General features: G+C 37.7%; 1 protein-coding gene across 4 annotated transcripts in view; it reads right to left on the reverse strand.

Moving 5' to 3' along the window:
- LOC150096605 (hepatocyte nuclear factor 4-gamma-like) overlaps positions 1–22193 on the reverse strand; it is a 283786-nt gene that overhangs the window by 38780 nt on the left and 222813 nt on the right. For all 4 annotated transcript variants that reach the window (XM_090408547.1, XM_090408546.1, XM_090408545.1 and 1 more), the window contains exon 3: positions 7589–7704. In XM_090408547.1, coding sequence (XP_090264673.1) covers positions 7589–7704 — 116 coding nt within the window. The remainder of the gene's footprint in view (positions 1–7588; positions 7705–22193) is intronic.

The raw sequence follows: 22193 nt of genomic DNA on the forward strand, positions 1-22193 counted from the left end.
AGGGGAAAGCATGGTGGTGGGGTACTGCTTATGATAAGTGATGACCTATGTCCTCTAAGAGCAGAGGCTTTGGAAGGAAGTGAGACAAATGATTTTGAGAGCGTATGGTATGAGGTAGAGGTAGGCAAGACAGGATATTTAGTGGGGAGTTGCTACAGACCCAGGAGCACAGAGGATGGGGACCAGGAGATGTTTAGACAGCTAAGTTTGCAAGTGCAAGAAGAATGATTGTTGTGGGAGATTTTAACTACAGTAGTATAAATTGGAGAGAGGAAAATGCATGTAGCAATAGGGGAATGGAATTTCTAGAATTCTTGAGGGACAAATGTCTTAGGCAACATGTAACAGAGGGAACAAGAGGTTCAAGAGTTTTAGATTTGGTTATAGCATCAGAAGAGTTGATAATAACCGAGTTGACATCTCTCCCACCAGTTGGAGAGAGTGACCATATGGTTTTGACTTGGAAAATGAATAGATATGCAAGAGTATCAAAGAGACGGGAACTTATGTGGAATTATAATGCAGGTGATTATAATAGTCTTAGACGTCAACTTTGGGAAGTTTCATGGAGGGAGGAATTGGAAGGCCGGGATATCATTAGTGTGTAGGAAATTGTGAAAGAATATTTGTTTGCATCAATGGTAAGTTGTATACCACGAGTGAAGAAGAGGACACAATTTGGAGTAAAGTGGATGACAAACAATATTAAACAGGAATTGCATGCAAAAAAGAGGCTATGGAAGAGATATAAGGAAACAGGTGAAGAGAAGATGCATGAAGAATATAAGACACAAGCCAGAAGAGTGACTAGTGTGGTAAGGAAAGCAAAACTGGAATATGAGAGGAGATTGGCCCTAAGATCCAAAGAAAATCCTAGCGAATTTTTTAGCTATGTGGCCAGTAGGAGGAGAAATGACTGTGGAAGAATGATATTGTGGGATAAAAATGGGAATAGAGTGATGATGCAGAGGACATAGTGGAATTGTTCAATGAACACTTTATTGGAGTATTTCATCCTAGAGGAGTCAGTTTTAATGCTAGCGGGATAGGGCTGGTTTGAGGTTTAGAAGTACAGGAGGAGACTGACATCCAGAGTACTCAGATACTGAGTACTCTGGATGTCAGTAAAGCTGTGGGACTGGATGGTATTTCACCCCAAGTTTTGAGAGAATGTGCTAGGGAACTGACAGTGCCTTTAACCTGGCTTTTCAATGAAAGTCTGGCTTTGGCAAAGGTGCCCAGGGAATGGAAGGAAGGTAAGATAGTGCCATTGCATAGGGGTGGTAACAGACTGGAAGTGTCTAATTATAGGCCAGTCTGTGTGTCATCAGTAGTTGTTAAGATCTTGGAGAAAGTAGTGAGGGACTGTATACAGCATTGGGCAGATGAGGGTAATGTTATCTGTGAGAGTCAACATGGATTTGTGAAAGGGCGCTCTTGTTTTAGCAATATGCTAGCCTTTTATAATAAAGTTACAAGAACATTAGATGAGGGAAAGGCATATACTGCAATTTTCTTAGACTTAGCAAAGGCATTTGACAGGGTGCCACATGATAAGCTCATATTTAAGTTGCAGCATATGGGTCTGGATGTCAGATTGGTCAACAGGATTCAGGATTGGCTGTCTGATAGGTATCAGAGAGTTGTGTATGGTGGAGCAGTTTCAAGGAGGCAGAGGGTTACAAGTGGGGTCCCACAGGGACCAGTACTAGGACCTATATTGTTTAACCTTTATATCAATGACATTGCCAGTGGATTGCAAGGGGATATTCAGCTGTTTGCAGATGATGCGAAGCTGGGAAGGATTATTAGTAATAGTGCAGATGTGGTAGCCCTGCAAGAGGATTTAAATAAGCTAGATAGATGGGCAAATGAATGGGGGTGTCAGTTTAATGCAACAAAATGTAAGGTCTTGAGGTTTGGGAAACATCGATTGGATGCTGCATACTCTATGGGAAGAGTTATACTGGAGGAAGTAGGGGAGACAAGAGATCTGGGGTTGATGATTGATAGAAACCTGAAGTTTAGGGGACATATTGCAAAGGTGGTAAAGGTAACACAGAGGATTGGTGCAATTATGAGAAGGACACTGACCTGCAGAGATGAGAGTCATTCCGCTGTATAAGTCTCTGATCAGACCACACTTGGACTATTGTTCTCAGATTTGGTCCCCAGGATTTGAAGGGGATAAATTAACTGTGGAAAGGATACAAAGACGGATGACAAAGATGGTTTCAGGACTGTACAAGGATAGTTATGAGGATCGCCTGAGGGAATGTAGACTGCAGAGTTTGGTGGATAGAAGAAGAAGGAGAGGTGATATGATTGAGACTTTTAAACTGTTGAGAGGTGGTTACAGGGTTGACGCTGGGGAGTTCTTTCGCTTGGTTGAACAGTGGGAAGGAGTGATGACAAGAGGCCATCCCTGGAAGATACGAAAGGAAACTGTGAGCAAGAGGGTAAGGAGTGGTTTCTTTGCGTTGAGGGTGGTTGAACTGTGGAATGCATTGCCTGATGGAGTGGTGGGAGCAAGAACGGTCAATGAGTTTAAAGAGTGGTATGATAGACTTTTGTGTTTCTTAGGGGGGGGGACCTCCTCCCCTCGATGAGTCTTGACAGACTTTATGTTCTTAGGAAGGACCTCCCACGATGAGTCTTTTGACTCCATGGAGGCCTCAATAATAATAATAATAATAATTATGTGTACTGTGCATGATATCTTCAAAAGTTTTCTGTAGTATTTCATCTTGAAGTGCCAATAGCCTTTTCCCATCTTACTTTAGCAATATCCAACTCTCCTATCCATATTATTATTATTATTTGACCTCCATAGAGTCAGAGACTCATCGTGGGAAGTACACACAGTGCTCATCCAACTGTGCTTGAAACTGATTCAATGTGTACATCCACAACACACTCAGGCAATGCATTCCACTCACCAACCACTCTCCATGCAAAGAACCTACTCCTCACATCCTCCTTATACAGTTTCCAGCAATGGCCTCTTGTTCTACCCAATAACAACCCCTGACCACCTCATATGTCTCAATCATAGCCCCCCTCCTCTTCCTCCTATTCATGAGGCTTTGCAACTTACATTCTCTCAATCTGTCCTCATACTGCACATTCCAAAGACCACTGACCACCTTTGCGAATCTTCTCTGGACCCATTCCAACATATCCTTGTCACCATGAAAACCCTATGACCTAATCTGTGCACACATCCATATGAGGTCTGATCAAGGCCATATACAATGGCATGATAACCTCTCTATTTCTGCATGTCAGGGCCTCTGCATCATTGCCATTATCCGATGTGACATCTTCACAACTTGTGTAATGTAGCCCCTGAATTTCAGGTCCTTTCCACCATCACTCCCAGCCCTTTCATCTCCTCTACTTCCATTAAAGTTTTCCCACCAAGTGTATATTTTGCATCCCATTGTTGCTTACCAAATCTCAAAACCTTGCACTCTGCGACATTGAACTAGTTGCAACATATCACTGGTTAAAACCATCCTAATGTCCTTAACATACAAATTGAACAACAATGGCTTGACCCCTGTGGCACGCCACTAGCGACCTTTCTTTTTTTCCAGCTCAGAAGTCTGTTATCCAATCCCATCTGTTTCAATTTATTTAAGAGCTTGTAATGTGGCAGTCTATCAAAAGCCTTTGCAAAATCTAATATGCATCTCCCTGTCCATGGTATTTGTCACCTTATTATTATTATTATTCAGGCCTCCACGGAGTCAAAAGACATACATAAGTTAGTGAAACATGATCTCCCCTTAACAAACCCATGCTGATAACCACAGAGAATACTGCTGTTACCAACCCATTTCTGTATCTTACTTCTCACCAATCTCTCCAGTACCTTCACCACAACTCCAGATATACAGACCTACCTATAATTTGAAGCTACAGCCTTAAAAAATTTGTCTCTTAATTGATTAAACTGATGTTTATTCTCTGCTAACAGGTCAATGTCATTGGCAAATCTAAAATTAGTGATATTTTTGCTACCAAATGTACTTCCAATACCACTGTTTTCCAAGGCTAAATTTACTCTATATTCCAAATATAGGTTAAAAATCATTGGCAAAAGTATGCAGCCTTGACACACACACCTCTTTCCATTTTTAAAGGCTTGCCATAGTCCAAATGATTTCTACAATGGTGTCCAAAAGCTATGGACAAACTACATTTATACTTATATATATGAAAAAATTCTCATGACTACAGATACTTTGGACATAAATTTATTGCTAGCATGATGGTACAACACAGTGAGATTTTCATGGCAGCTTGGATTTTGCCTGGTTAAAAAAGGCCCCTGCTATATTTGTGAGGGAACCAGAGTGAACAGTGAAAAGTCAGCTACTGGAACAGGCCCCCAACTTAACATCTAGAAAAAGAATAAACCCAACATCAGAAGAACTGAAGATAGAAGCCATCAATATAAGGAGAATTAATGGAAAGGAAATTGAATTTGCAGAAAAATTGAAAAAAGTACCATGTGGCCATAATTGGCATTACTGAGAGACAAAGAAGACAAAAACAGATGAGATATTATTAAATAATAAGTATAGGATGTTATTTTCAGGCAATAATGATCACACAAAGGAAGGAGTAGTGACAACATTCAACACCAAACATGAAAATAAACTTCTTGATTGGAAGACAGTTTCAAGTAGAGTTGTGTGGGCAAACTTCAAAATGGGGACAAGAACAATGAAACTTATTTGTGCTATTGTCCAAAAGAAGGTTCATCCAAGGAAGAAGTGGAGGAATTTTTTGAATCATTAGAATAGGCAGCTGACATAAAGAAAATGGAAAAGTGGTCCTTGTTGGAGATCTGAACAGCAGAGTAGGAAATGAATCACAACAGGCATATAGTAACATTTTGGGAAAATTTGAAGAAAAAGGCATAGCTAATAATAATGGTAAGTATTTACTGGACTTCTGCTCAGGACACAGATTAGTCATTACAAACCCCATGTTTCAATATAAAGCTGTATACAAGAAATAAGAAAAGCTCATTGACTACATCATTGTTGATAGGGATATCTTAAGGCTGGTTCAGGATACAAGAGTGTACAGGGGATTCAAAATTGAAAATGACCATTAATTAGTACTGAGCAGGATAAAAATGGATATCACATTGAAAAGAACAGTTGTATACATATTTCACATTGATCTCTGAGAGAGAGAGAGAGAGAGAGAGTGCTGCATATTACAACAATTATGTGAAGATGGACTGGTAGGATAGTTAAGTTGTTATAAAGAGCTCGACAAAAGAGCAACTTCTACAATAAATTATAGAATCGACTATACAAACATTATCGAAGAAAAAATGAAACAAATTGAAAATAAGAACCAAACCTAGGAGTCTCAGTATAAACTCTGAAGAAGACAATAATTGATTCAGCTATGGAGGGTGGTGAAGTTGTCTGTAAAGATAGAAATATAAGAATCCCATAGTGGATACAAGAAGTTAAACAAGCAGTCCTGGAAAAGAAGAAAGCATATCAAAAGTTGCTAGCAAATAAGTCGGAAGATATCCTAAAAGAATACAGAAAAAAACATGAGAGCTAAACTGTGTTGAAAGTTTTTTTCCACTTAGTTATACTACAAATTAAAGATGTCAAGAAATTATATTCTTGGTTTAATCCTTTATCCAAGTGTAAGCAAAAAAATTTGCACATGAAGTGCTTTAATGATTAGGCTACTTATATAGAGGTTAATGACTTCACATCAATTGCCTTAGTATCCCATAATGCAAAACACATATCCTTAGAGATATGTATAATACTATGCATTATGAGAAGGGTCACTACCCAGACCAGTTTCAAACTTTATTAAGGTCTCATCACTGGGAGCCAGACTGAGAAGTGATTTTAAGGTTGAAGTAATGCAAAAGTCATTTTCCATATATAAGCAGTCAAAAGGTGTCACACCTTATTATTAAAATACCCTGGATTAGAGATAAGTGTTGAAAGTTTTTTCAGTTGTTTATACTATAAATTAAGGATGTCAAAAAAATTATATTCTTGGTTTAATCTTTTATCCAAGTAAGCAAACAAAGGTTGTGCATGAAGTGACTTCATGACAGGTCTACTTGTATATGGAGGTTAATAAGTACACATTAATTGCCTTAGTATCCCATAATGCAAAGCACATATACTTACAGACATATATAATGTGTATTATGGGAAGGGCCACTACCCAGACAAGTTTTGACTTTGAGGTCTCATCAGTGGGAGCCAGATCCAGAAGTGATACCAAGGTTGAAATAATGTCTATTAGTCAAAACATCTGAATTCTTCTAGAAGGATTTTCAAGGAATTAACAATGTGGGATTTATACTGTTCTCTGATATGATGTGATTCCAACTTTAACACTATATCTTTTCCTTTGTTTTCTGGTACATTTTCTTTGTTTCAATTTTATTATTATTATTATTACTGCACCCTCCATGGAGTCGGCAGACTCATTGTGGGAGGTTAATTCAACTGACAACATATTTATTATACCAAATTTTAAAATCCATAACACACCTTGCATTAACAACACATTCTGGTAATGCATTCTGACAATTTCCATGTAAAAAATCTACTCCTCACCCCTCCCCTTCACCACATTCTTACATAACTTCCATGGATGGCCACTGGTTTTTCCCTCTCGCCTTCTACTCTTTTTATAATTTCATCTGAATTAATCCAATAAAATCTTCTCACTAACTTACATGACTATCATATCACCCCTTTTCATTCTGTCCACCAAACTCTACAATCCACATTTTCAATTCATCTCTCTCTCCATAACCAGAATTCCAAAGTCCTGATATTGTATTGTCTTAGTCACTTGTCTCTGAACCCTCTCCAATATTTCCACATCACGCTGAAAACCAGGTGATCCGTATACTATCAGTAGCAAACTTTCCAAACAAACTTGACTTTTGAACAAATTATATTATGTCAAACCAGTCTGGGTAATGAGCCATTCTTCCTATAACTGTATGGCAATGTACACATCCAAAAGATGTGCTATGCATTATGGGTTACTGAAGCAATTTAACATGAAGTAGCCTAGTCATGAAGATACTTCACATGCAAAACCTTTGCTTGCTCATACTTGGGTAAAGGATAAAAACAAGAATATAGTTTCTTTTAGGTATTATAAGTATAACATATCATAGTTTACTATGATATGTTAATTTGAATTTATGAATTCTTTATGATAAGTGAAAAACACATACCAGAAAGAGTGGAAATACATTTCTTAAATTTATGAAAATTATAGGATTTATGAAATAAAACTGTTTTGTTATTTGCTATTTAAAATAAAAATAAATAAAATAAAATAAACAGCAACTTGCTGCATCAGTAAATAGATAAGAAACTATCACAATGGATCAGTGTGCATTATATCAATGATTAAAATGAAATGTTTCCCTCTCTCTCTCAGCTTTTCACATTGGTACATCTTATTTCCTGTAGGTGCTATAAATGCTCAAATGTCTTTGTTAGTAATCATAAGGCTGAGCAAGAAACACATTACCTTTTTTAATCACATAACAACTCACCTGTCTTGAGTATATTTCAGCATTGAGCAGAGTTGTCAGTGAAAGCCCATTGTTATTTCCATTGTCATCATAACTAGGCCTCCTGCAGCTGATTCTATCTCTTTCATTTTGAACAGCTATAGTCAGAAAAATAAGATTATATATATATATTCCTGAAAATCAAATCTAAGGTTAGGCATAACTTTCAAATCAACATCAACTTATATAAAGTTGCATATTTCATGTGTGGGCATATCAGTCTGTGCACTTTTCATGTTAACTCTATGTGTAAGTAAAATAATAATAATATTATTATTAGTGCCTACACCAGGCTGTGAAAGATTCATCACAGAAGGTACACGGTCACACACAAAACTCATTAATCCTTGCCTTAAATTTAATCAATGTACTTACATTAACCACACTCTCAGGCAATGCATTCCACTTACTAACCTCTCTCCATGCAAAGAACCTGATCCTCACTCCTTTCTTCACACCTTTCTTATACAGTTTTTGATGATGGCACAATCTTGAGGAAAGCAAGTGAGAATGAAAATGATCAAAGGATGATAAACCTAGTTTCTCAGCTTGCAACTGAGGCAATCATTAAAAGATGCTGGAGTAAATGTAAACTCATGGAGATATTGTAATTCACATATACTAATGCCACAAGTTCATAATGAATATTTGCGGTGGGTGGGGGGGGGGGTCCAACACTGATGGACAAGGGTAAAAATTGCAGCCAGATGAGAGATTATTGGAAGAGGATAGAAAGAGTAGTATGGGAGAGGATACTGCTGATAAGTTGAAAAAAAAAAAAAAAAACTGCAATTAATAAGAGCAGGAAGTCAACTGAAAGGGGAGACAATTGTCTCCCTGTTCAGCAAAAAACCCACTCAATACAAAACGGTATTTATACAAGCAATCACATCCTGAAAACGTTCACTCAAGGCTGTTTGTACAAATGACACAGCCCTTGAAACTGAATTCAGGTATCTTCACAACACCTTTTTAGGCAATGGCTTCTGACCATATAAAACAGATAAAATACTGTGTGCATCACACATCTCTCCTGAAACCAATGCATAGGGATCACAGCAAAACCATTTCCATCCCATATATTAAGGGTACATCAGAAAACTTAGCTAAACTTCTCTGCAATTATGATCTCCATGCCACTTTCAACTTCATCCTCTTGCACATGCACATCCTGGAGTGTATAAAGTTCCTTGTGCCTGCAGTTTAGCCTACTTGTTAGAATCAGCATCAGCTACAAAGCACTCTCAAGTATGGTTGCATTCATTTGCCAAAGATCTGGAAGACTATCATTATGAGATCTTGAAGGTTAATTTGGAGAAGTCAAGATACTTATTTAATCTCCTTACCTTTGGAATACACTCAGTCATTGCCTCTGCCAGAAACTTCCTGAGTAGAGACCAAGCAGCAGTGATTTCCTTCCCATCCAATTTCTCATTCCATGCTATAACTGCAAGCTGCCTCCCAAGTTTGCTATAATCACCTGCTTTATAGTTCCACATAACTCTTTTTCACAAAAGTCCTGTTATCGCTGTCCACTACCCAAGTGATCAATTTATGGTCACTTTCGCCAACTGGGGGATGATGTGACACTTCATTTACAACACTATCTTCTGATGAGATAATCAGATCCCTTGGTGCATATGTGGCCTCTTATATACTGCTTAAGGTAGTCATCCCTTAAAAACTCAAGAAATTCACCTGTCTCTTCATTCCAGTCTATATTACCTAATTGAAATTGCCCATAATGATCACCCTTTTATTACCCAGACCAATTTGTATAAACATTTCCAATCAAGTGGGAAGTGAAGTGGAAGAGCAGGAGAGATTGAAGAGGTGGTTATGAATGAGGAAGTGAGTGGCATGAGTATGGAAAATGAGAGAATGGGTGTGCAAGAGGAACAGGGAGACTCAGGTGGACAGGGGTAAACAGCATGAGAAAGGTGGATACTCCAAGAGGATGTGAGAGCATGTGTAGACAGGAAAGGAATGGGATGACCTGGGATCAAGAGGAAACAGTTGGAATTGAAGGGGGTTCTAAAATTAATAAGGAGAAAGGGAAATGGAAAGCATGGAGAGATTACATCGAATGAGTGGTATGAGTGAAATAGATCCAGGAATGAGCTGTAGTGGTTGTATACAAATGCTAAAAGTGTAAGAAACAAGGGATGAAATGGTTGCACTAATTGAGTCTGTTCATCCAAAAATTGTTGGAATAAATGAGACGTGGTTAGATGAGGACGACATCCTGACAGGAATAGAGATGGAAGGGTATGGTGTGTTTCGTGAGGATAGAAGTGATAAAAAGGGAGGAGGAGTGCTATTGATGATAGAGAAAAGTTATGTCCATACAAAGTGGAGATGCAAGAGGGAAATAGTGCCAGTGGTTTTGAGGCAGTATGGTGTGAGATAGAAGTGAATGGAATGAAATACTTGGTTGGATGTTGTTATAGACCAGGTAATGTGGATGGTAATGATTATGAAATGTATAATCAAATTAGCCAAGCAAATAAGAAAAGTGTGATCATTATGGGCGATTTTAATTATGGCAATATAGACTGTAATGATGTGATAGCAACTAGAAGTAAAGAAAATGAGTTTTTGAGGGATAACTACCTCAAACAAACAGAGGTAGTTATGTAACAGAGGGCACACGAGGATTGAGGGTCTTGTATTTGGTCATCTCATCAGAGGATGTAATTATAAATGAGGTGTCAAATCACCCACCAATTGGTGAGAGTGAACATGAGGTGCTTACCTAGGTGGTTGGCAGCAGTGCGAGGACCTCTGTGAGAAAAGGGTATATGTGGAACTACAAGGGGCAGGGGGGTGATTAGGAGACGGTCTGCAAATGTAGCATGGAATGAGGAGTTAGTTGGAAAAGAGATCAATGCAGCTTGAAGGATTTTCAAAAACTATCTAGTAGATGCAATGTCTAAATGTATTCCAAAGGTGAGAAGGTTAAATAAGGTAGGTGTGAAATGGATGAATAAAGAGATTAAGCATGTGATACAGAGAAAAAGGGCATCATGGAGGCAGCATAAGAGAAGTAGAAAAAATCAATTCCATGAGGACTACAAAGACCAAGCAAGGCGGGTGACTTGGTTGGTGAGGGTAGCTAAAGTGAAGTATGAACGGCAGTAGGCTAATGAAGCCACAAAAGAATCCTAAGAAGTTCTTTCGATATGTAGGCAGGCAGCAAAAGAAAGAATGATTATCGAAGGATGACATTGATGAGAAAATGGTATAAAGACAGCTGTTGCAGAAGGTGTGGTGGAGATACTTAATGAATAGTTCATAAAGGTCTTTCAATCTTGTGAATGTGATTTCATGGAGAGATTGAGAGTAGTTGATGATGGGGAGGAGAGACTGACTGTAAGCAAGCAAGAGGTGTATGGGGAGTTGAACAAACTAGATGTAAATAAGGCTGTGGGACTTGATAATATATCACCACATATTCTGAAGGAATGTACCAGAGAGTTGACATATATTTTTAATGCGAGTCTTGCACTGGATCAAGTTTCTAAGGGGTGGAAGGAGGGCAAGATTTCATAAAGGAGGTGAGTGATAGAACTCAAGCATCAAACTGTAGGCCTAGCTGTGTCTATTTGATGGAGAAGCTTGTGAGACCTAGGATCCAGAATTGGGTTGACAACAATGGTATTATCTTTGATGGACAGCATGGATTTGCTAAAGGGAGGTCATGTTTTAATTATCTACTTACTTATTACAATAAGGTGACTGCCTCCTTGGACAGAGGAGAAGGAGACACAGTAATATACTTAGATTTCACAAAGGCTTTTGATAGATTACTGCATGATAAGTTGATAGTCAAAATGGAGCAGATGGGGTTGGATATTAGATTAGTGCATTGGATTGGAGACTGGCTATCTGATAGGTATCAACAAGTTGTGTATGGGGGGAGTGATATCCAGGAAAAGGAAACTCACTAGTGGTGTGCCTCAGGGGTCTGTTTTAAGGCCATTACTGTTTAACTCGTATATTAATGATATTGGTGAAGATTTGGATAGAGATATTCGGTTGTTTGCAGATGATGCAAAGTTGGGGTGAACCATGAACCACACATCTTGTGGCCTTACAAGAAGACTTGAATAAATTGAGTGATTGGGCACAGAAATGGGGACTGAGTTCAATGTTGCAAAATGTAAGGTTTTAAAATTTGGAAAACAAAGATGGGATGCAGAATTTATGCTTGTTGAGGATATATTGTTGGAAGTAGAGGAAATAAGAGATCTGGGAGTGATAGTGGATATGGATCTGAAATTTAGGGGACACATAGCCAAAATTGTGAAGACAACACAAAGGCTTCTGGGAATGATGCGGAGAACACTGACTTGTAGAAGTCGGGAGATTCTTGTTCCATTGTATAAGGCTTTGATTAGGCCACACATGGACTATTGTGCCCAGATTTGGGACCTGGTTTTCAGAAGGACGAAGAGATGTTGGAAAGGATCCAGAGATGACTGAGTAAGTAGTTCTCTGGAATGTCGAGTATGAGGAAAGATTGGGAAGATGCAACTTGCAGTCTGGTGGGCAGAAGGAAGAGGGGGGGGGGATATGATAGAGACCTACAAGTTAGTAAGGGGTTGTCATAAGATCAATGCTGTCTCCAGCATTGATGGGAGATCAGGGGAGAACCAGAGGTTATCCCCGGAAACTGTATAAAGAGGGTGTGAGTAGGGGAGTGAGAAGCAGGTTTTTTTTTTTCATGCAGAGTTGTGAATGATTGGAATGCCTTGTCTGAGAGTGTGGTGTCTATAGAGAATTTGAGTGTGTTTAAAGTATGGTAAGATGAGCTGTGTGTATGATAAAAGGACCTCCCAGATGAATCTTTGACTCTGTGAGGTCTTGGGTAATAATAATAATAATTTCCTTCTACATTACCAGGTCTATAGCACCACCCTACTAAACATTTTATCCTGTCTACCTCCACTTCACACCATACTGCTTCAAAACCACTATCAGTATTTCCTCCTTGCTTCTCCACCCGACTAGATGGGCCCAACTCCCCTGCCATCATCAATAACATTCTTCCTCCCTTTTTTCCCTTTGTCTTTACAAAAAACTACATATCCTGATAGACTACATAGTTACTGCCTACTTTTGGATACTAAATAACACTGGACACTGTTTCTTTCCTAAAATCACTATTTTTTTTTTTTTTTTTTTACTGTCAAACAGAGGTTTTGTCATACAAAGCTAAAGCAGAGATGCCTGAGGAAAAGCATATTTTAGGAAAGGTAAGGGCACAAGAGATCAGATCCTTTGCCTTAGACAGATCAAAGAAAAATATAAAGAATTTAGACTCTCTCTGGTAATGTGTTTCTTAGACTGCTCTAAAACTTTTGATTGTGTTCAGCATGTGAAACTGTGGGAAGTAATGAAAAGAATGGGTTTTCCTTAACACCCTATCAAGTTGATGGAAAACTTGTACAGTGAGCAAGAAGCCACGATAAGAACAGGTGTTAGATTAAATGATTGGCTTCAGGTTGGAAAGGGAGTTTATCCTCACTTGTTTAGTATATATACTGAGGACATCATGCATGAAGCACTGGATGAACTCAAGACAGGAATTAGGATAGGTGGTAGATTGATCAGTAAGCTAAGGTATGATGATGATACCATACTCCTCTGTAATGACATGGAAGAACTAGGACAAATTCTTGATCAAGTTGACAAGTTCAGTAATAACAGAGGACCAACTCAATCCTAGCAAGACAAAGATCATAGTTCTCAAAGGATATACAAACAGGGAAGCCTTGAGAAACAAGTGTACCTTAATGGAGAAAGAATTGAGAAAGTCAGCAAGTTTGAGTACCTGGAACCCATTATTAATGTGAAGAATTGTTGTTCAAAAGACATCAGAAGAAGATTAGGAATGGCTAAAACAACAGTCAGAGATGTCTAAAATCTGGGAGGATGGATCTATCTCCATGGGAACAAAGTTGAGGATTTTGGATGCAGTTGTTTTTCCAACAGTGACTTATGGATGTGAGACTTGGAACTTAAAGAAGTCAGATAAGAAAAGGATAGCTGCTTTTGAGATGTGATGTTACAGAAGACTGTTGAGGATATCATATACCAGGGTGCAATGAACCCGGGCAACATAATTTAGGGGCGGTATAATCTAACACGTTCATAAAATTTATTTTAATATACATTCCTCTTAATGTGCAGTGTAATAAAATGATTCATAGCGTATTATTGTACTTCGGGATCTTTTAATTTTTAATGGAATGGGGACACAAAAATTTTGCACCCAGGTGGCGCAAACCCACAGAACAGCCCTGCATATACTGAAAGGTGTACAAATGAATGGGTGTTAGAAAAGATCAGTAGAACTTTAAGGCTCCTTAAGGATATTCACAGAAGAAAGTTAAAATACTTTGAACACATTGAAAGGATGGAAGGAGGACTTCTCAGAACAGTAATAGAAGGTAATGTTCCTGGAAAAAGAGAAAAAAGGTAGACCATCAGTGAGATGGTGTGTGTGTGTGTGTGTGTGTGTGTGTGTGTGTGTGTGTGTGTGTGTGTGTGTGTGTGTGTGTGTGTGTGTGTGTGTGTGTGTGACTGGTCTTCAGAGAGCTGAAGTCTCCAGAAAAGCATACAACAAGACTATATGGCAAGGCCTGGTGTGGCGAGCATCAGGGTGACGTGCGGCATCTGTGGATGCCCAGCCAACAGATGGAGATGGATGGGAATATATTGTTGGAAGTAGAGGAAATAAGAGATCTTGGGATGATTGTGGATAAGTATCTAAAATTTAAAGGATATATTACCAAAATTGTGAGGAAAATGCAATGAATTCTGGGAATGATGCAAAGGATAGACTTGTAGAAGTGAGGTTCTGGTTCCATTGTATAAAGCTCTGATTATGACCACATATGAACTAAAATGGTACACAGATTTCATCACCTGGTTTTCAAAAAGATGAAAAGAAGAGGTCTAATAATACAAATGTTATAATATTATTATTATACAAATAATAATAATGCAAATATATGCAAATGCATATATTTGCATTAAATTTTAAAGCTCACTTCCCTGTTCACTTTTCCAGTGTTTCCAGTCACCTGAACAGTAATTACTCTGACTAGCTTAGCATTACATTTTCTCTTTGGTATTACTTTTAATATCTGAATGTGAATTATTAATATCTCATTTGTGAATATATTAAATGAAAGCCCTGACACTGAAACCTGGCTTTTGAAGACTCTTCTCTAAACACTACTTTTTTTATTTATCTATTTGTCAACTAATTTCCTCATCAGGTAATCATCATTACTTGTTTGTTATGATTTAATCAATAGGTTCTTTATGTGGAACGCTGCCAAAAGGTCTGATGAAATCCAAATGAATTACATCACAGCCATAAGCAAGCTCTATTTCCCTCATGACATCATAAAAATTAAAAACAGATTTGTCATAATCAATCTCTCTCCTTAACGAAACTATGCTCTGCTCTACTTAACCAGTGATCTCTATTAAGGATATCCTGGACATGATTCCTAAGTAATTTTTCCATTACTCTGTGTGTACCTAAGAAAATTCACTGGTCTCCAATTCTTCACTTTATGCAGCCATCATTATGAACTGGACTAACTTTTGCAAAGTTCCACTCAGAGTATGCTATTTTCTTAGCCAAGTTAGCTCAGTGGCTAAGAAAATAAAAAAATATAAGAACTTTTATCAGGGCTTTTCAACTGAACATGAGTTAACTGATCTCATATGAGGTACTAGGGTTTTTTCCCTGAAACTCTGAATTTTCATCCTGCAAACCAGCCAGAAGAACACATGTAATGACAGTCATAATATGCTGCACTACAAATAGGATTAGTCTCCCTATTAAATCATTAATTATGTGAAGGCAAGTCACACTTGGCCATGAAAAGCCATTAAGCTTAACATGCAAGAGAAAATGGGTATGACTACTTATGCTGCTGAACAAAATTAACAAAACACTTAGGAAACATGGTGTAACTCATGCAGTTTCTTTATGATAAAGCAGAATAAAATATGGCATAGTGATGTGCAATTGAACAACAATGAAATGAGGTGACAGTGAGAAATGTTGGACAGGTAAGGGGGATTACATAAAGGTGTATAAGAATTACCTATAAAATTTACATTATAGAAGCAAACATAATATGCTTGAAAATATGGTCACATAACATTAGTACAGCATATGATCCCTTCTAATAACTAAACAGGCCTGATAACTATGGACCATGCTCCTTATAAGGGTGCCTAAAAGATTCTGTGGTAATAACTCACATTCTTTTACCAGAACAGACTTGAGCTCACCAAGTGATTGAGGTGGTGGCCACCACATATGCAAGTTAATTTTGATAGTATAGTATGATGTGTGTTGATGCATTAGTTTCTTCTAATGGATGAACAAGCTAATTAAGCCCATTCCAATTGCAAATTAGCAAAAAAAAAAAGATGTTTGTGTCACTTTTATTCCATTGATTTTATTTTTACTTTGCAACAGACTCAGACCATTTTTAAATTACTGAAAATGCCAAACTGTTTTTTAAAAGCTTGCACAACACAACCAAGTAATATAAATTTTTCACGACTTATACACCAACACATTTATCTGATAATTTGAGTTCAGTTCCTACTTGCATATAGGGTAGAAAGTTACTAAAATATTAGTAAAAACTGCCCATGTACCAGTGAGTTTGAAACTATATGGTGTGGAGTGGAGTCTAATAAGATCAAATACATGACAAGATATTGTTACAGGCCTAGTGGATCAGTTGAATCAGCAAAATTTATTAAACTGTTGAGAAATAACTTGTGGTTAAAGAGTATTAGACCTGAGTATAATGGCAGAGAGAGAGGTTTCAGTTAAAGACATGACTTGTTCTGCCTCCAGTTGGTGAAAGTGATCATGCTGAAATGACCTGGTAAGTGGCTAAGTGTGTGGATATTATTAGTAGTAGTAGTATTATTATGGAGTGTTTAAGGATCAAAGCTGTATAAATGAGAGACCTCCACATAGCCTTTAAAGGAATGCAGAGAATTAACCAGGGCTTTTAACCTAATGTCCAATCGCACCTAATAGGGTGCACCACGAGATACTGAACGAAGATTAGCTATGGACCATTCTCCTTATACGGGTGCCTAAAAGATTCCGTGGTAATAACTCACATTCTTTTACCAGAACAGACTTGAGCTCACCAAGTGATTGAGGTGGTGGCCACCACATATGCAAGTTAATTTTGATGGTATAGTATGATATGTGTTGATGCATTAGTTTCTTCTAATGGATGAACAAGCTAATTAAGCCCATTCCAATTGGATACTGAACGAATGAAGATGAGCTGGCAATTTGCAATTTAGCCAATTCTTATTGGCTTAAACCAAAATATAAAATGATGGTACAACATGACAGAATTTTATACCAGCTGGGGCATCGCCCAGTTAAACAAGGCCCCAGTTGTTTTTGCCAGGGAACCAGTGAAAAGTCAGCTACTGGAACAAATCCTAAAACACACCCCAACTCAACATCAGAGTTCAAGATTGGTACTATCAACATAAGAAGCCTGAATGGCAAAGAAATGGAGCTAGCTGAGGAATTGGATAAGTACCAGATCGACATAATAGGGGTGACTGAAACAAGAAACACAAGAATTGGTGAGATCTTTCTATGCAATAAATACAAAATGTTATATTCAGAATTTAACATGACAAAAGTCAATGACAATCAAGGAAAAGAAGGAGTAGCCATTGAATTCAACACTAAATACAAGGCTAATCTTCTTGAATGCCAGGCAGTCTCAAGTACAGTGATGTGGGCAAATATCAGAATGGGGAACTGGACAATGAGACTTATTTGTGCCTAATGGTCCCACAGAAGGTTCTACTAAGATAGAAGTGGAGGAATTTTTTGAAGCTTCACAGAAAGCAACTGACACAGTGAACAAGGAAAAGTTGGTCCTTGTTGGGGGATCTAAATAGCTGAGTAGGAAATGATTGTCAGACATACAAAAATATTTTGGAAAAATTTGGAGAAAAGAGCAAAGCTAATAATAATGGTAAATACCTGTTGGATTTCTGCTCAAGACATCGACTAGTTATTACTAACACAATGTTCCAACATAGAAATGTGCACAAATTCACATGGAGAGAAGAGGCAAGGAATAAGAAAAGTTGTATTAACTATGGGAAGGAGTGATGACAAGGGGCCATCCCTGGAAGTTACACAAAAAGGAAACTGTGAGCAAGAGGGGTGAGGAGTGGTTTCTTTGCATGGAGGGGTGGTTGAACAATGGAATGCATTGCCTGATAGAGTGTTGAGAGCGAGACCGGTCAATGAGTTTAAGGAGTGGTATGATAGACTTTGTTTCCTAGGAAGGACTTCCCACGACGAGTCTTTTGACTCCTTGGAGGCCTAAATAATAATAATAATAAAATAATATGTTATTGTTTGATAGTGATGTTTTCTCCCTGGTGCAGGACACCAGAGTGTACAGAGGATTTGAAATTGGAAGTGATCACCATTTAATCTTGAGCAAGATAAAATTGAATTTCATATTGAAAAGAAGAACATGTAAGGAAGTTTTAAAGCAAATAAAAGTTGAGCAGCTCTCAGCTTACAGAACTATAGACTAAAATACACAAACATCATTAAAGAAAACATGAAAGAGTTTGAGAACAGGAACCAAACTTTGGAGATTCATTGGCAACCCCTGAAGAAAACACTGATTGATTCAGCCAGACAGGCATGTGGTGAGGTTGTCTGTAAGGATAGAAAAATCAGAACTTCATGGTGAACACAGGAAGTTAATGAGGCAGTGAGAGAAAAGAAGAAAGCATATCAAAAGTTTCTGGCAAATAAGTCAGCTTGTGCTCTTAGAGAATACAGAGACAAATGTAAGAAAGCTAAACAAATGTCATGGGAAGACTTTGGTAAGAACATAGAAAATAAATATGAAGAAGGTGGCAAGATATTCTGGAGGTTGTTGAAGAAGCTCGGTAATGGAGGAAATGGTGCTGTAAAAGGAATTAAAGATGATAAAGGTGATATGAAAATTGAAGAAAAAAACATCCTTGAAGTATGGAGTAATTACTTCGAAAAATTGCTAAATGAAACAAGCAGCAACAGCACAGTGGTAAAAAACACTCAACAGGCATGCAGTCAGGAATACATATCCATGCTTGACCTGGTTATAACATCTGAGAATTTGACTGTAATGAATATGACCATGTCATGGTATGTAAAACTGCAAGGGCTGGATGTTATAGTGCATGGGAAGTGGTCAAGGAGCATTTGCAGGAGGTTATGGCTGACTGTATACCTGGACTCCGATTAAATGGATGAATAACACTATTAAGCTTGAAGTGCAAAAAAAAAGAAACAACTGTGGAGGGAATTTAAGGAGAAAGGTGACCTGCAGGCACACGAATGGTATAAAGCGCAGGCCAGAAGGGTAACGAGTGCAGTAGGAAAAGCAAAAGCAGATTATGAAAGGAAATTAGCCATGCAAACTAAAGATAATCCCAAACAGTTCTTTCAATATGCTGCAAGTAAAAGAAAAACTGTACAAGGCAGAATGATTTTAAGGAGTGCCGATGTTAGGGTGGTCACTGAATCAGTCAATATAGTGGAATTACTGAGTGAGCACTTTGCAAGAGTATATCATCCAGGTGGTGACATTGAAGGAATGAAGGAACCATTAGTTTATATGGGAATTCTGGTGAATGAAGTGGAGGTGAATAGTCTATTACAGAACCTTAATGTGAATACATCTGTGGGATTGGAGGACTGGATGGTATACCAGCACAGGTCTTACGTGAAGCAGCTAAAGAATTGTCAGTGCCCTTGAACACATTGTTTAATCTGAGTCTTGGGTCCCGAAGGGGTGGAAAGAGGAGAATATAATTCCACTGCATAAAGGAGGATCCAAGACTACTGTTGCAAATTACCGACCGATCAGCATATCAGGAGTCATTGTCAAGGTCTTGGAGAAAGTAATCAAGGGAAAAATACAGGAATGGACTGATGAAAATTAGATACTGTATGGGGGACAGCATGGATTTGTGAAGGGTAGATCATGCCTCAGTAACTTGCTCAGGTTTTATAACACACAGTGACGGCTGAACTGGATAAGGGTAATGGGTTTACAGTGATACTGCTGGATCTGGCTAAGGCCTTTGACAGGATACCACATGGAATTCTAATCCATAAACTACAACATTTGGGAATGGATATAGGGTTGGTGAGATGGATAGGAGGGTGGTTGATGGAGAGTTACCAGAGAATAGTTTACTCACGAGTATAGTTCCAAAAGACGGCCTGTGACTAGTGGTGTGCCGCAGGGTTCTGTTCTTGGACCACTGCTGTTTTAATTTGTTCATTAACGATATAGGGAAGGATCTGAGAGGAACGGTTCATTTGTTCGCTGATGATGCTAAGTTGAGTAGATCAATAGTGAATGCAGAAGATGTCAAAATTTTGCAGGATGATTTGGATAGATTGGAAGTCTGGGCTAAGAAGAATGGATGTCAATTTAATGTGACAAAATGTAAGGTTATGCATTTTGGGGTGAAAAGATTAGCAGCAGTATATCACATTGATGGAACTGTATTCCAGGAGATTGATGAGGCCAGGGACTTGGGAGTGTTGGTGGATAGGGAGTTGAAGTTTAGGGGACACATCACGAAAGTGGCTAAATCAGCTCATCAAATCACTTGGATGCTGAAGAATACTTTGACGAGCAGAAATAAGCAAGTTATTGTTCCTCCGTATCGAGCCTTGATAAGACCCCAACTTGATTACTGTGCCCAGATCTGATCACCTAGGTTTCTTCTTAATGGGGAGGAGGTTGAGAGAATCCAGAGGCGAGTAACCAAGATGATGGCAGGTCTATGGAATGAACCTTATGAAAACAGGTTGAAGATTTGTAGGTTGCAGAAAATGGTTGATAGGCAGAAAAGGGGAGATATGATTGAGACATTCAAATTGCTGAAGGGTTTCTAGGATTAATTCAGAGGATATTTTTGAGAACAGGACTAGTGGTGGGAGGACTAGGGGACATCCATGAAAGCTGGGCAAGAGTGTAGTTAGAGGATGTTAGAGCTGGGTTTTTTACTTGGAGAGTGGTGAATAAGTGGAATAAGCTGCCTGAGTCTGTTGGGGGTGATATGCAGTGAATGAGTTCAAGGCAAAGCATGATAGATCATCATCATCATCATACGTATCAAGGATTTAGGCCTAGTATGGCCCTGTTCCGGCCTTAGAAGTCATCGTTGAATCGTTTAAGAGGACGTCCTGATTTTCTTTTTCCTAATGGCTTGTACTTTAAGGCTTGTTTTGGTAATCTTTCTGTTTTCATTCTTTGAACGTGTTCCATCCATCTATGTTTATATTTTTTAATTTTTTCAATTACTGGTTCTTGGTTTAATTCTTTCATAATATCTTTGTTTCTTTTGTGATCAAACAGGGTATACTTTGCAGTTTTTCTCATAAACTTCATTTCTACTGTTGTTAATCTTTGTTTGTCTTTTTGTTTTATTGTCCAGATTTCGCTTCTATACATTAAGACCGGTAGGGGTAATGTATTGTATACTTTTAGCCTGGTTTGTTTTTGAACTAGGTTTGGTTTAAATATAGAGTTAATTACTCCTGTTATTTTTAAATATTTTGCAATTTTTATGTTTATATCTTTTTCATTTTCATAAATGATCATACATCCTAGGTAGTTAAATGAATTCACCTGCTCTAAGATCTTGTTATCTAATACTATTTTAGTTCTTGCTGGATCTTGTCCTTTAAAGGCCATAGTTTTTGATTTTTCCGTTGATATTATCATACCATAATCTTTGGATATCTCATTTAGATTTAAAATAGCTTTCTGTAAGTTATCTTCAGAATTGGTAATTATTATTTGGTCGTCTGCAAAGAGGAGAGTGTTTAAGTTAACTGTAGGTGAAAGTTTAATTCCTTGATGTAAATTTTTACTCCATTTTATTATTATTTCATTTAAGTAGATATTAAAAAGAGTTGCTGAGAGGGGACATCCCTGTCGGACCCCTTGGTTTATCTCTCTTGTATATGATAGCTCATGATTTAATTTTATTTGTGTTTGATTATTTTCATATATACTTGTAACAGCTTTTAGGATATTATTTGGTATTTGTCTTTCTTTTAATATGTTAAATAATATGTTTCTTTTAACTTTGTCAAATCTTTTTCAAAGTCAATAAATGCAATATGTGTTTCTAAATTATATTCTCTTCTTTTCTCTATTATTAATTTTAGGCAGAAGGCTGGGTCTATACATGATCGTCCTTTTCTAAATCCATTTTGTACCTCTAGAATAAAGTTTTCGGAATATTTCATTAGTTTGTTATTTAAGATTCTGCTATATATTTTGTAACATGAATTTAGTATACTGATACCTCTATAGTTTTTAGGGTCATCTCTATTACCTTTCTTAAAGATAGGAATCACAATTGCTTTTTTCCATTCTATTGGGGGGATACCAGTTGAGTAAATTTTATTTAAAAATAATAAGAGTCTTCCTTTGAATCTTGTTCCTGCGTATTTATATAGTTC

The sequence above is a fragment of the Typopeltis vanoorti genome, chromosome 18 (assembly GCF_054136105.1).
Source record: "Typopeltis vanoorti isolate ZY-2024b chromosome 18, IOZ_Tvanoo_1.0, whole genome shotgun sequence".
NCBI lineage: Eukaryota > Metazoa > Arthropoda > Arachnida > Uropygi > Thelyphonidae > Typopeltis > Typopeltis vanoorti.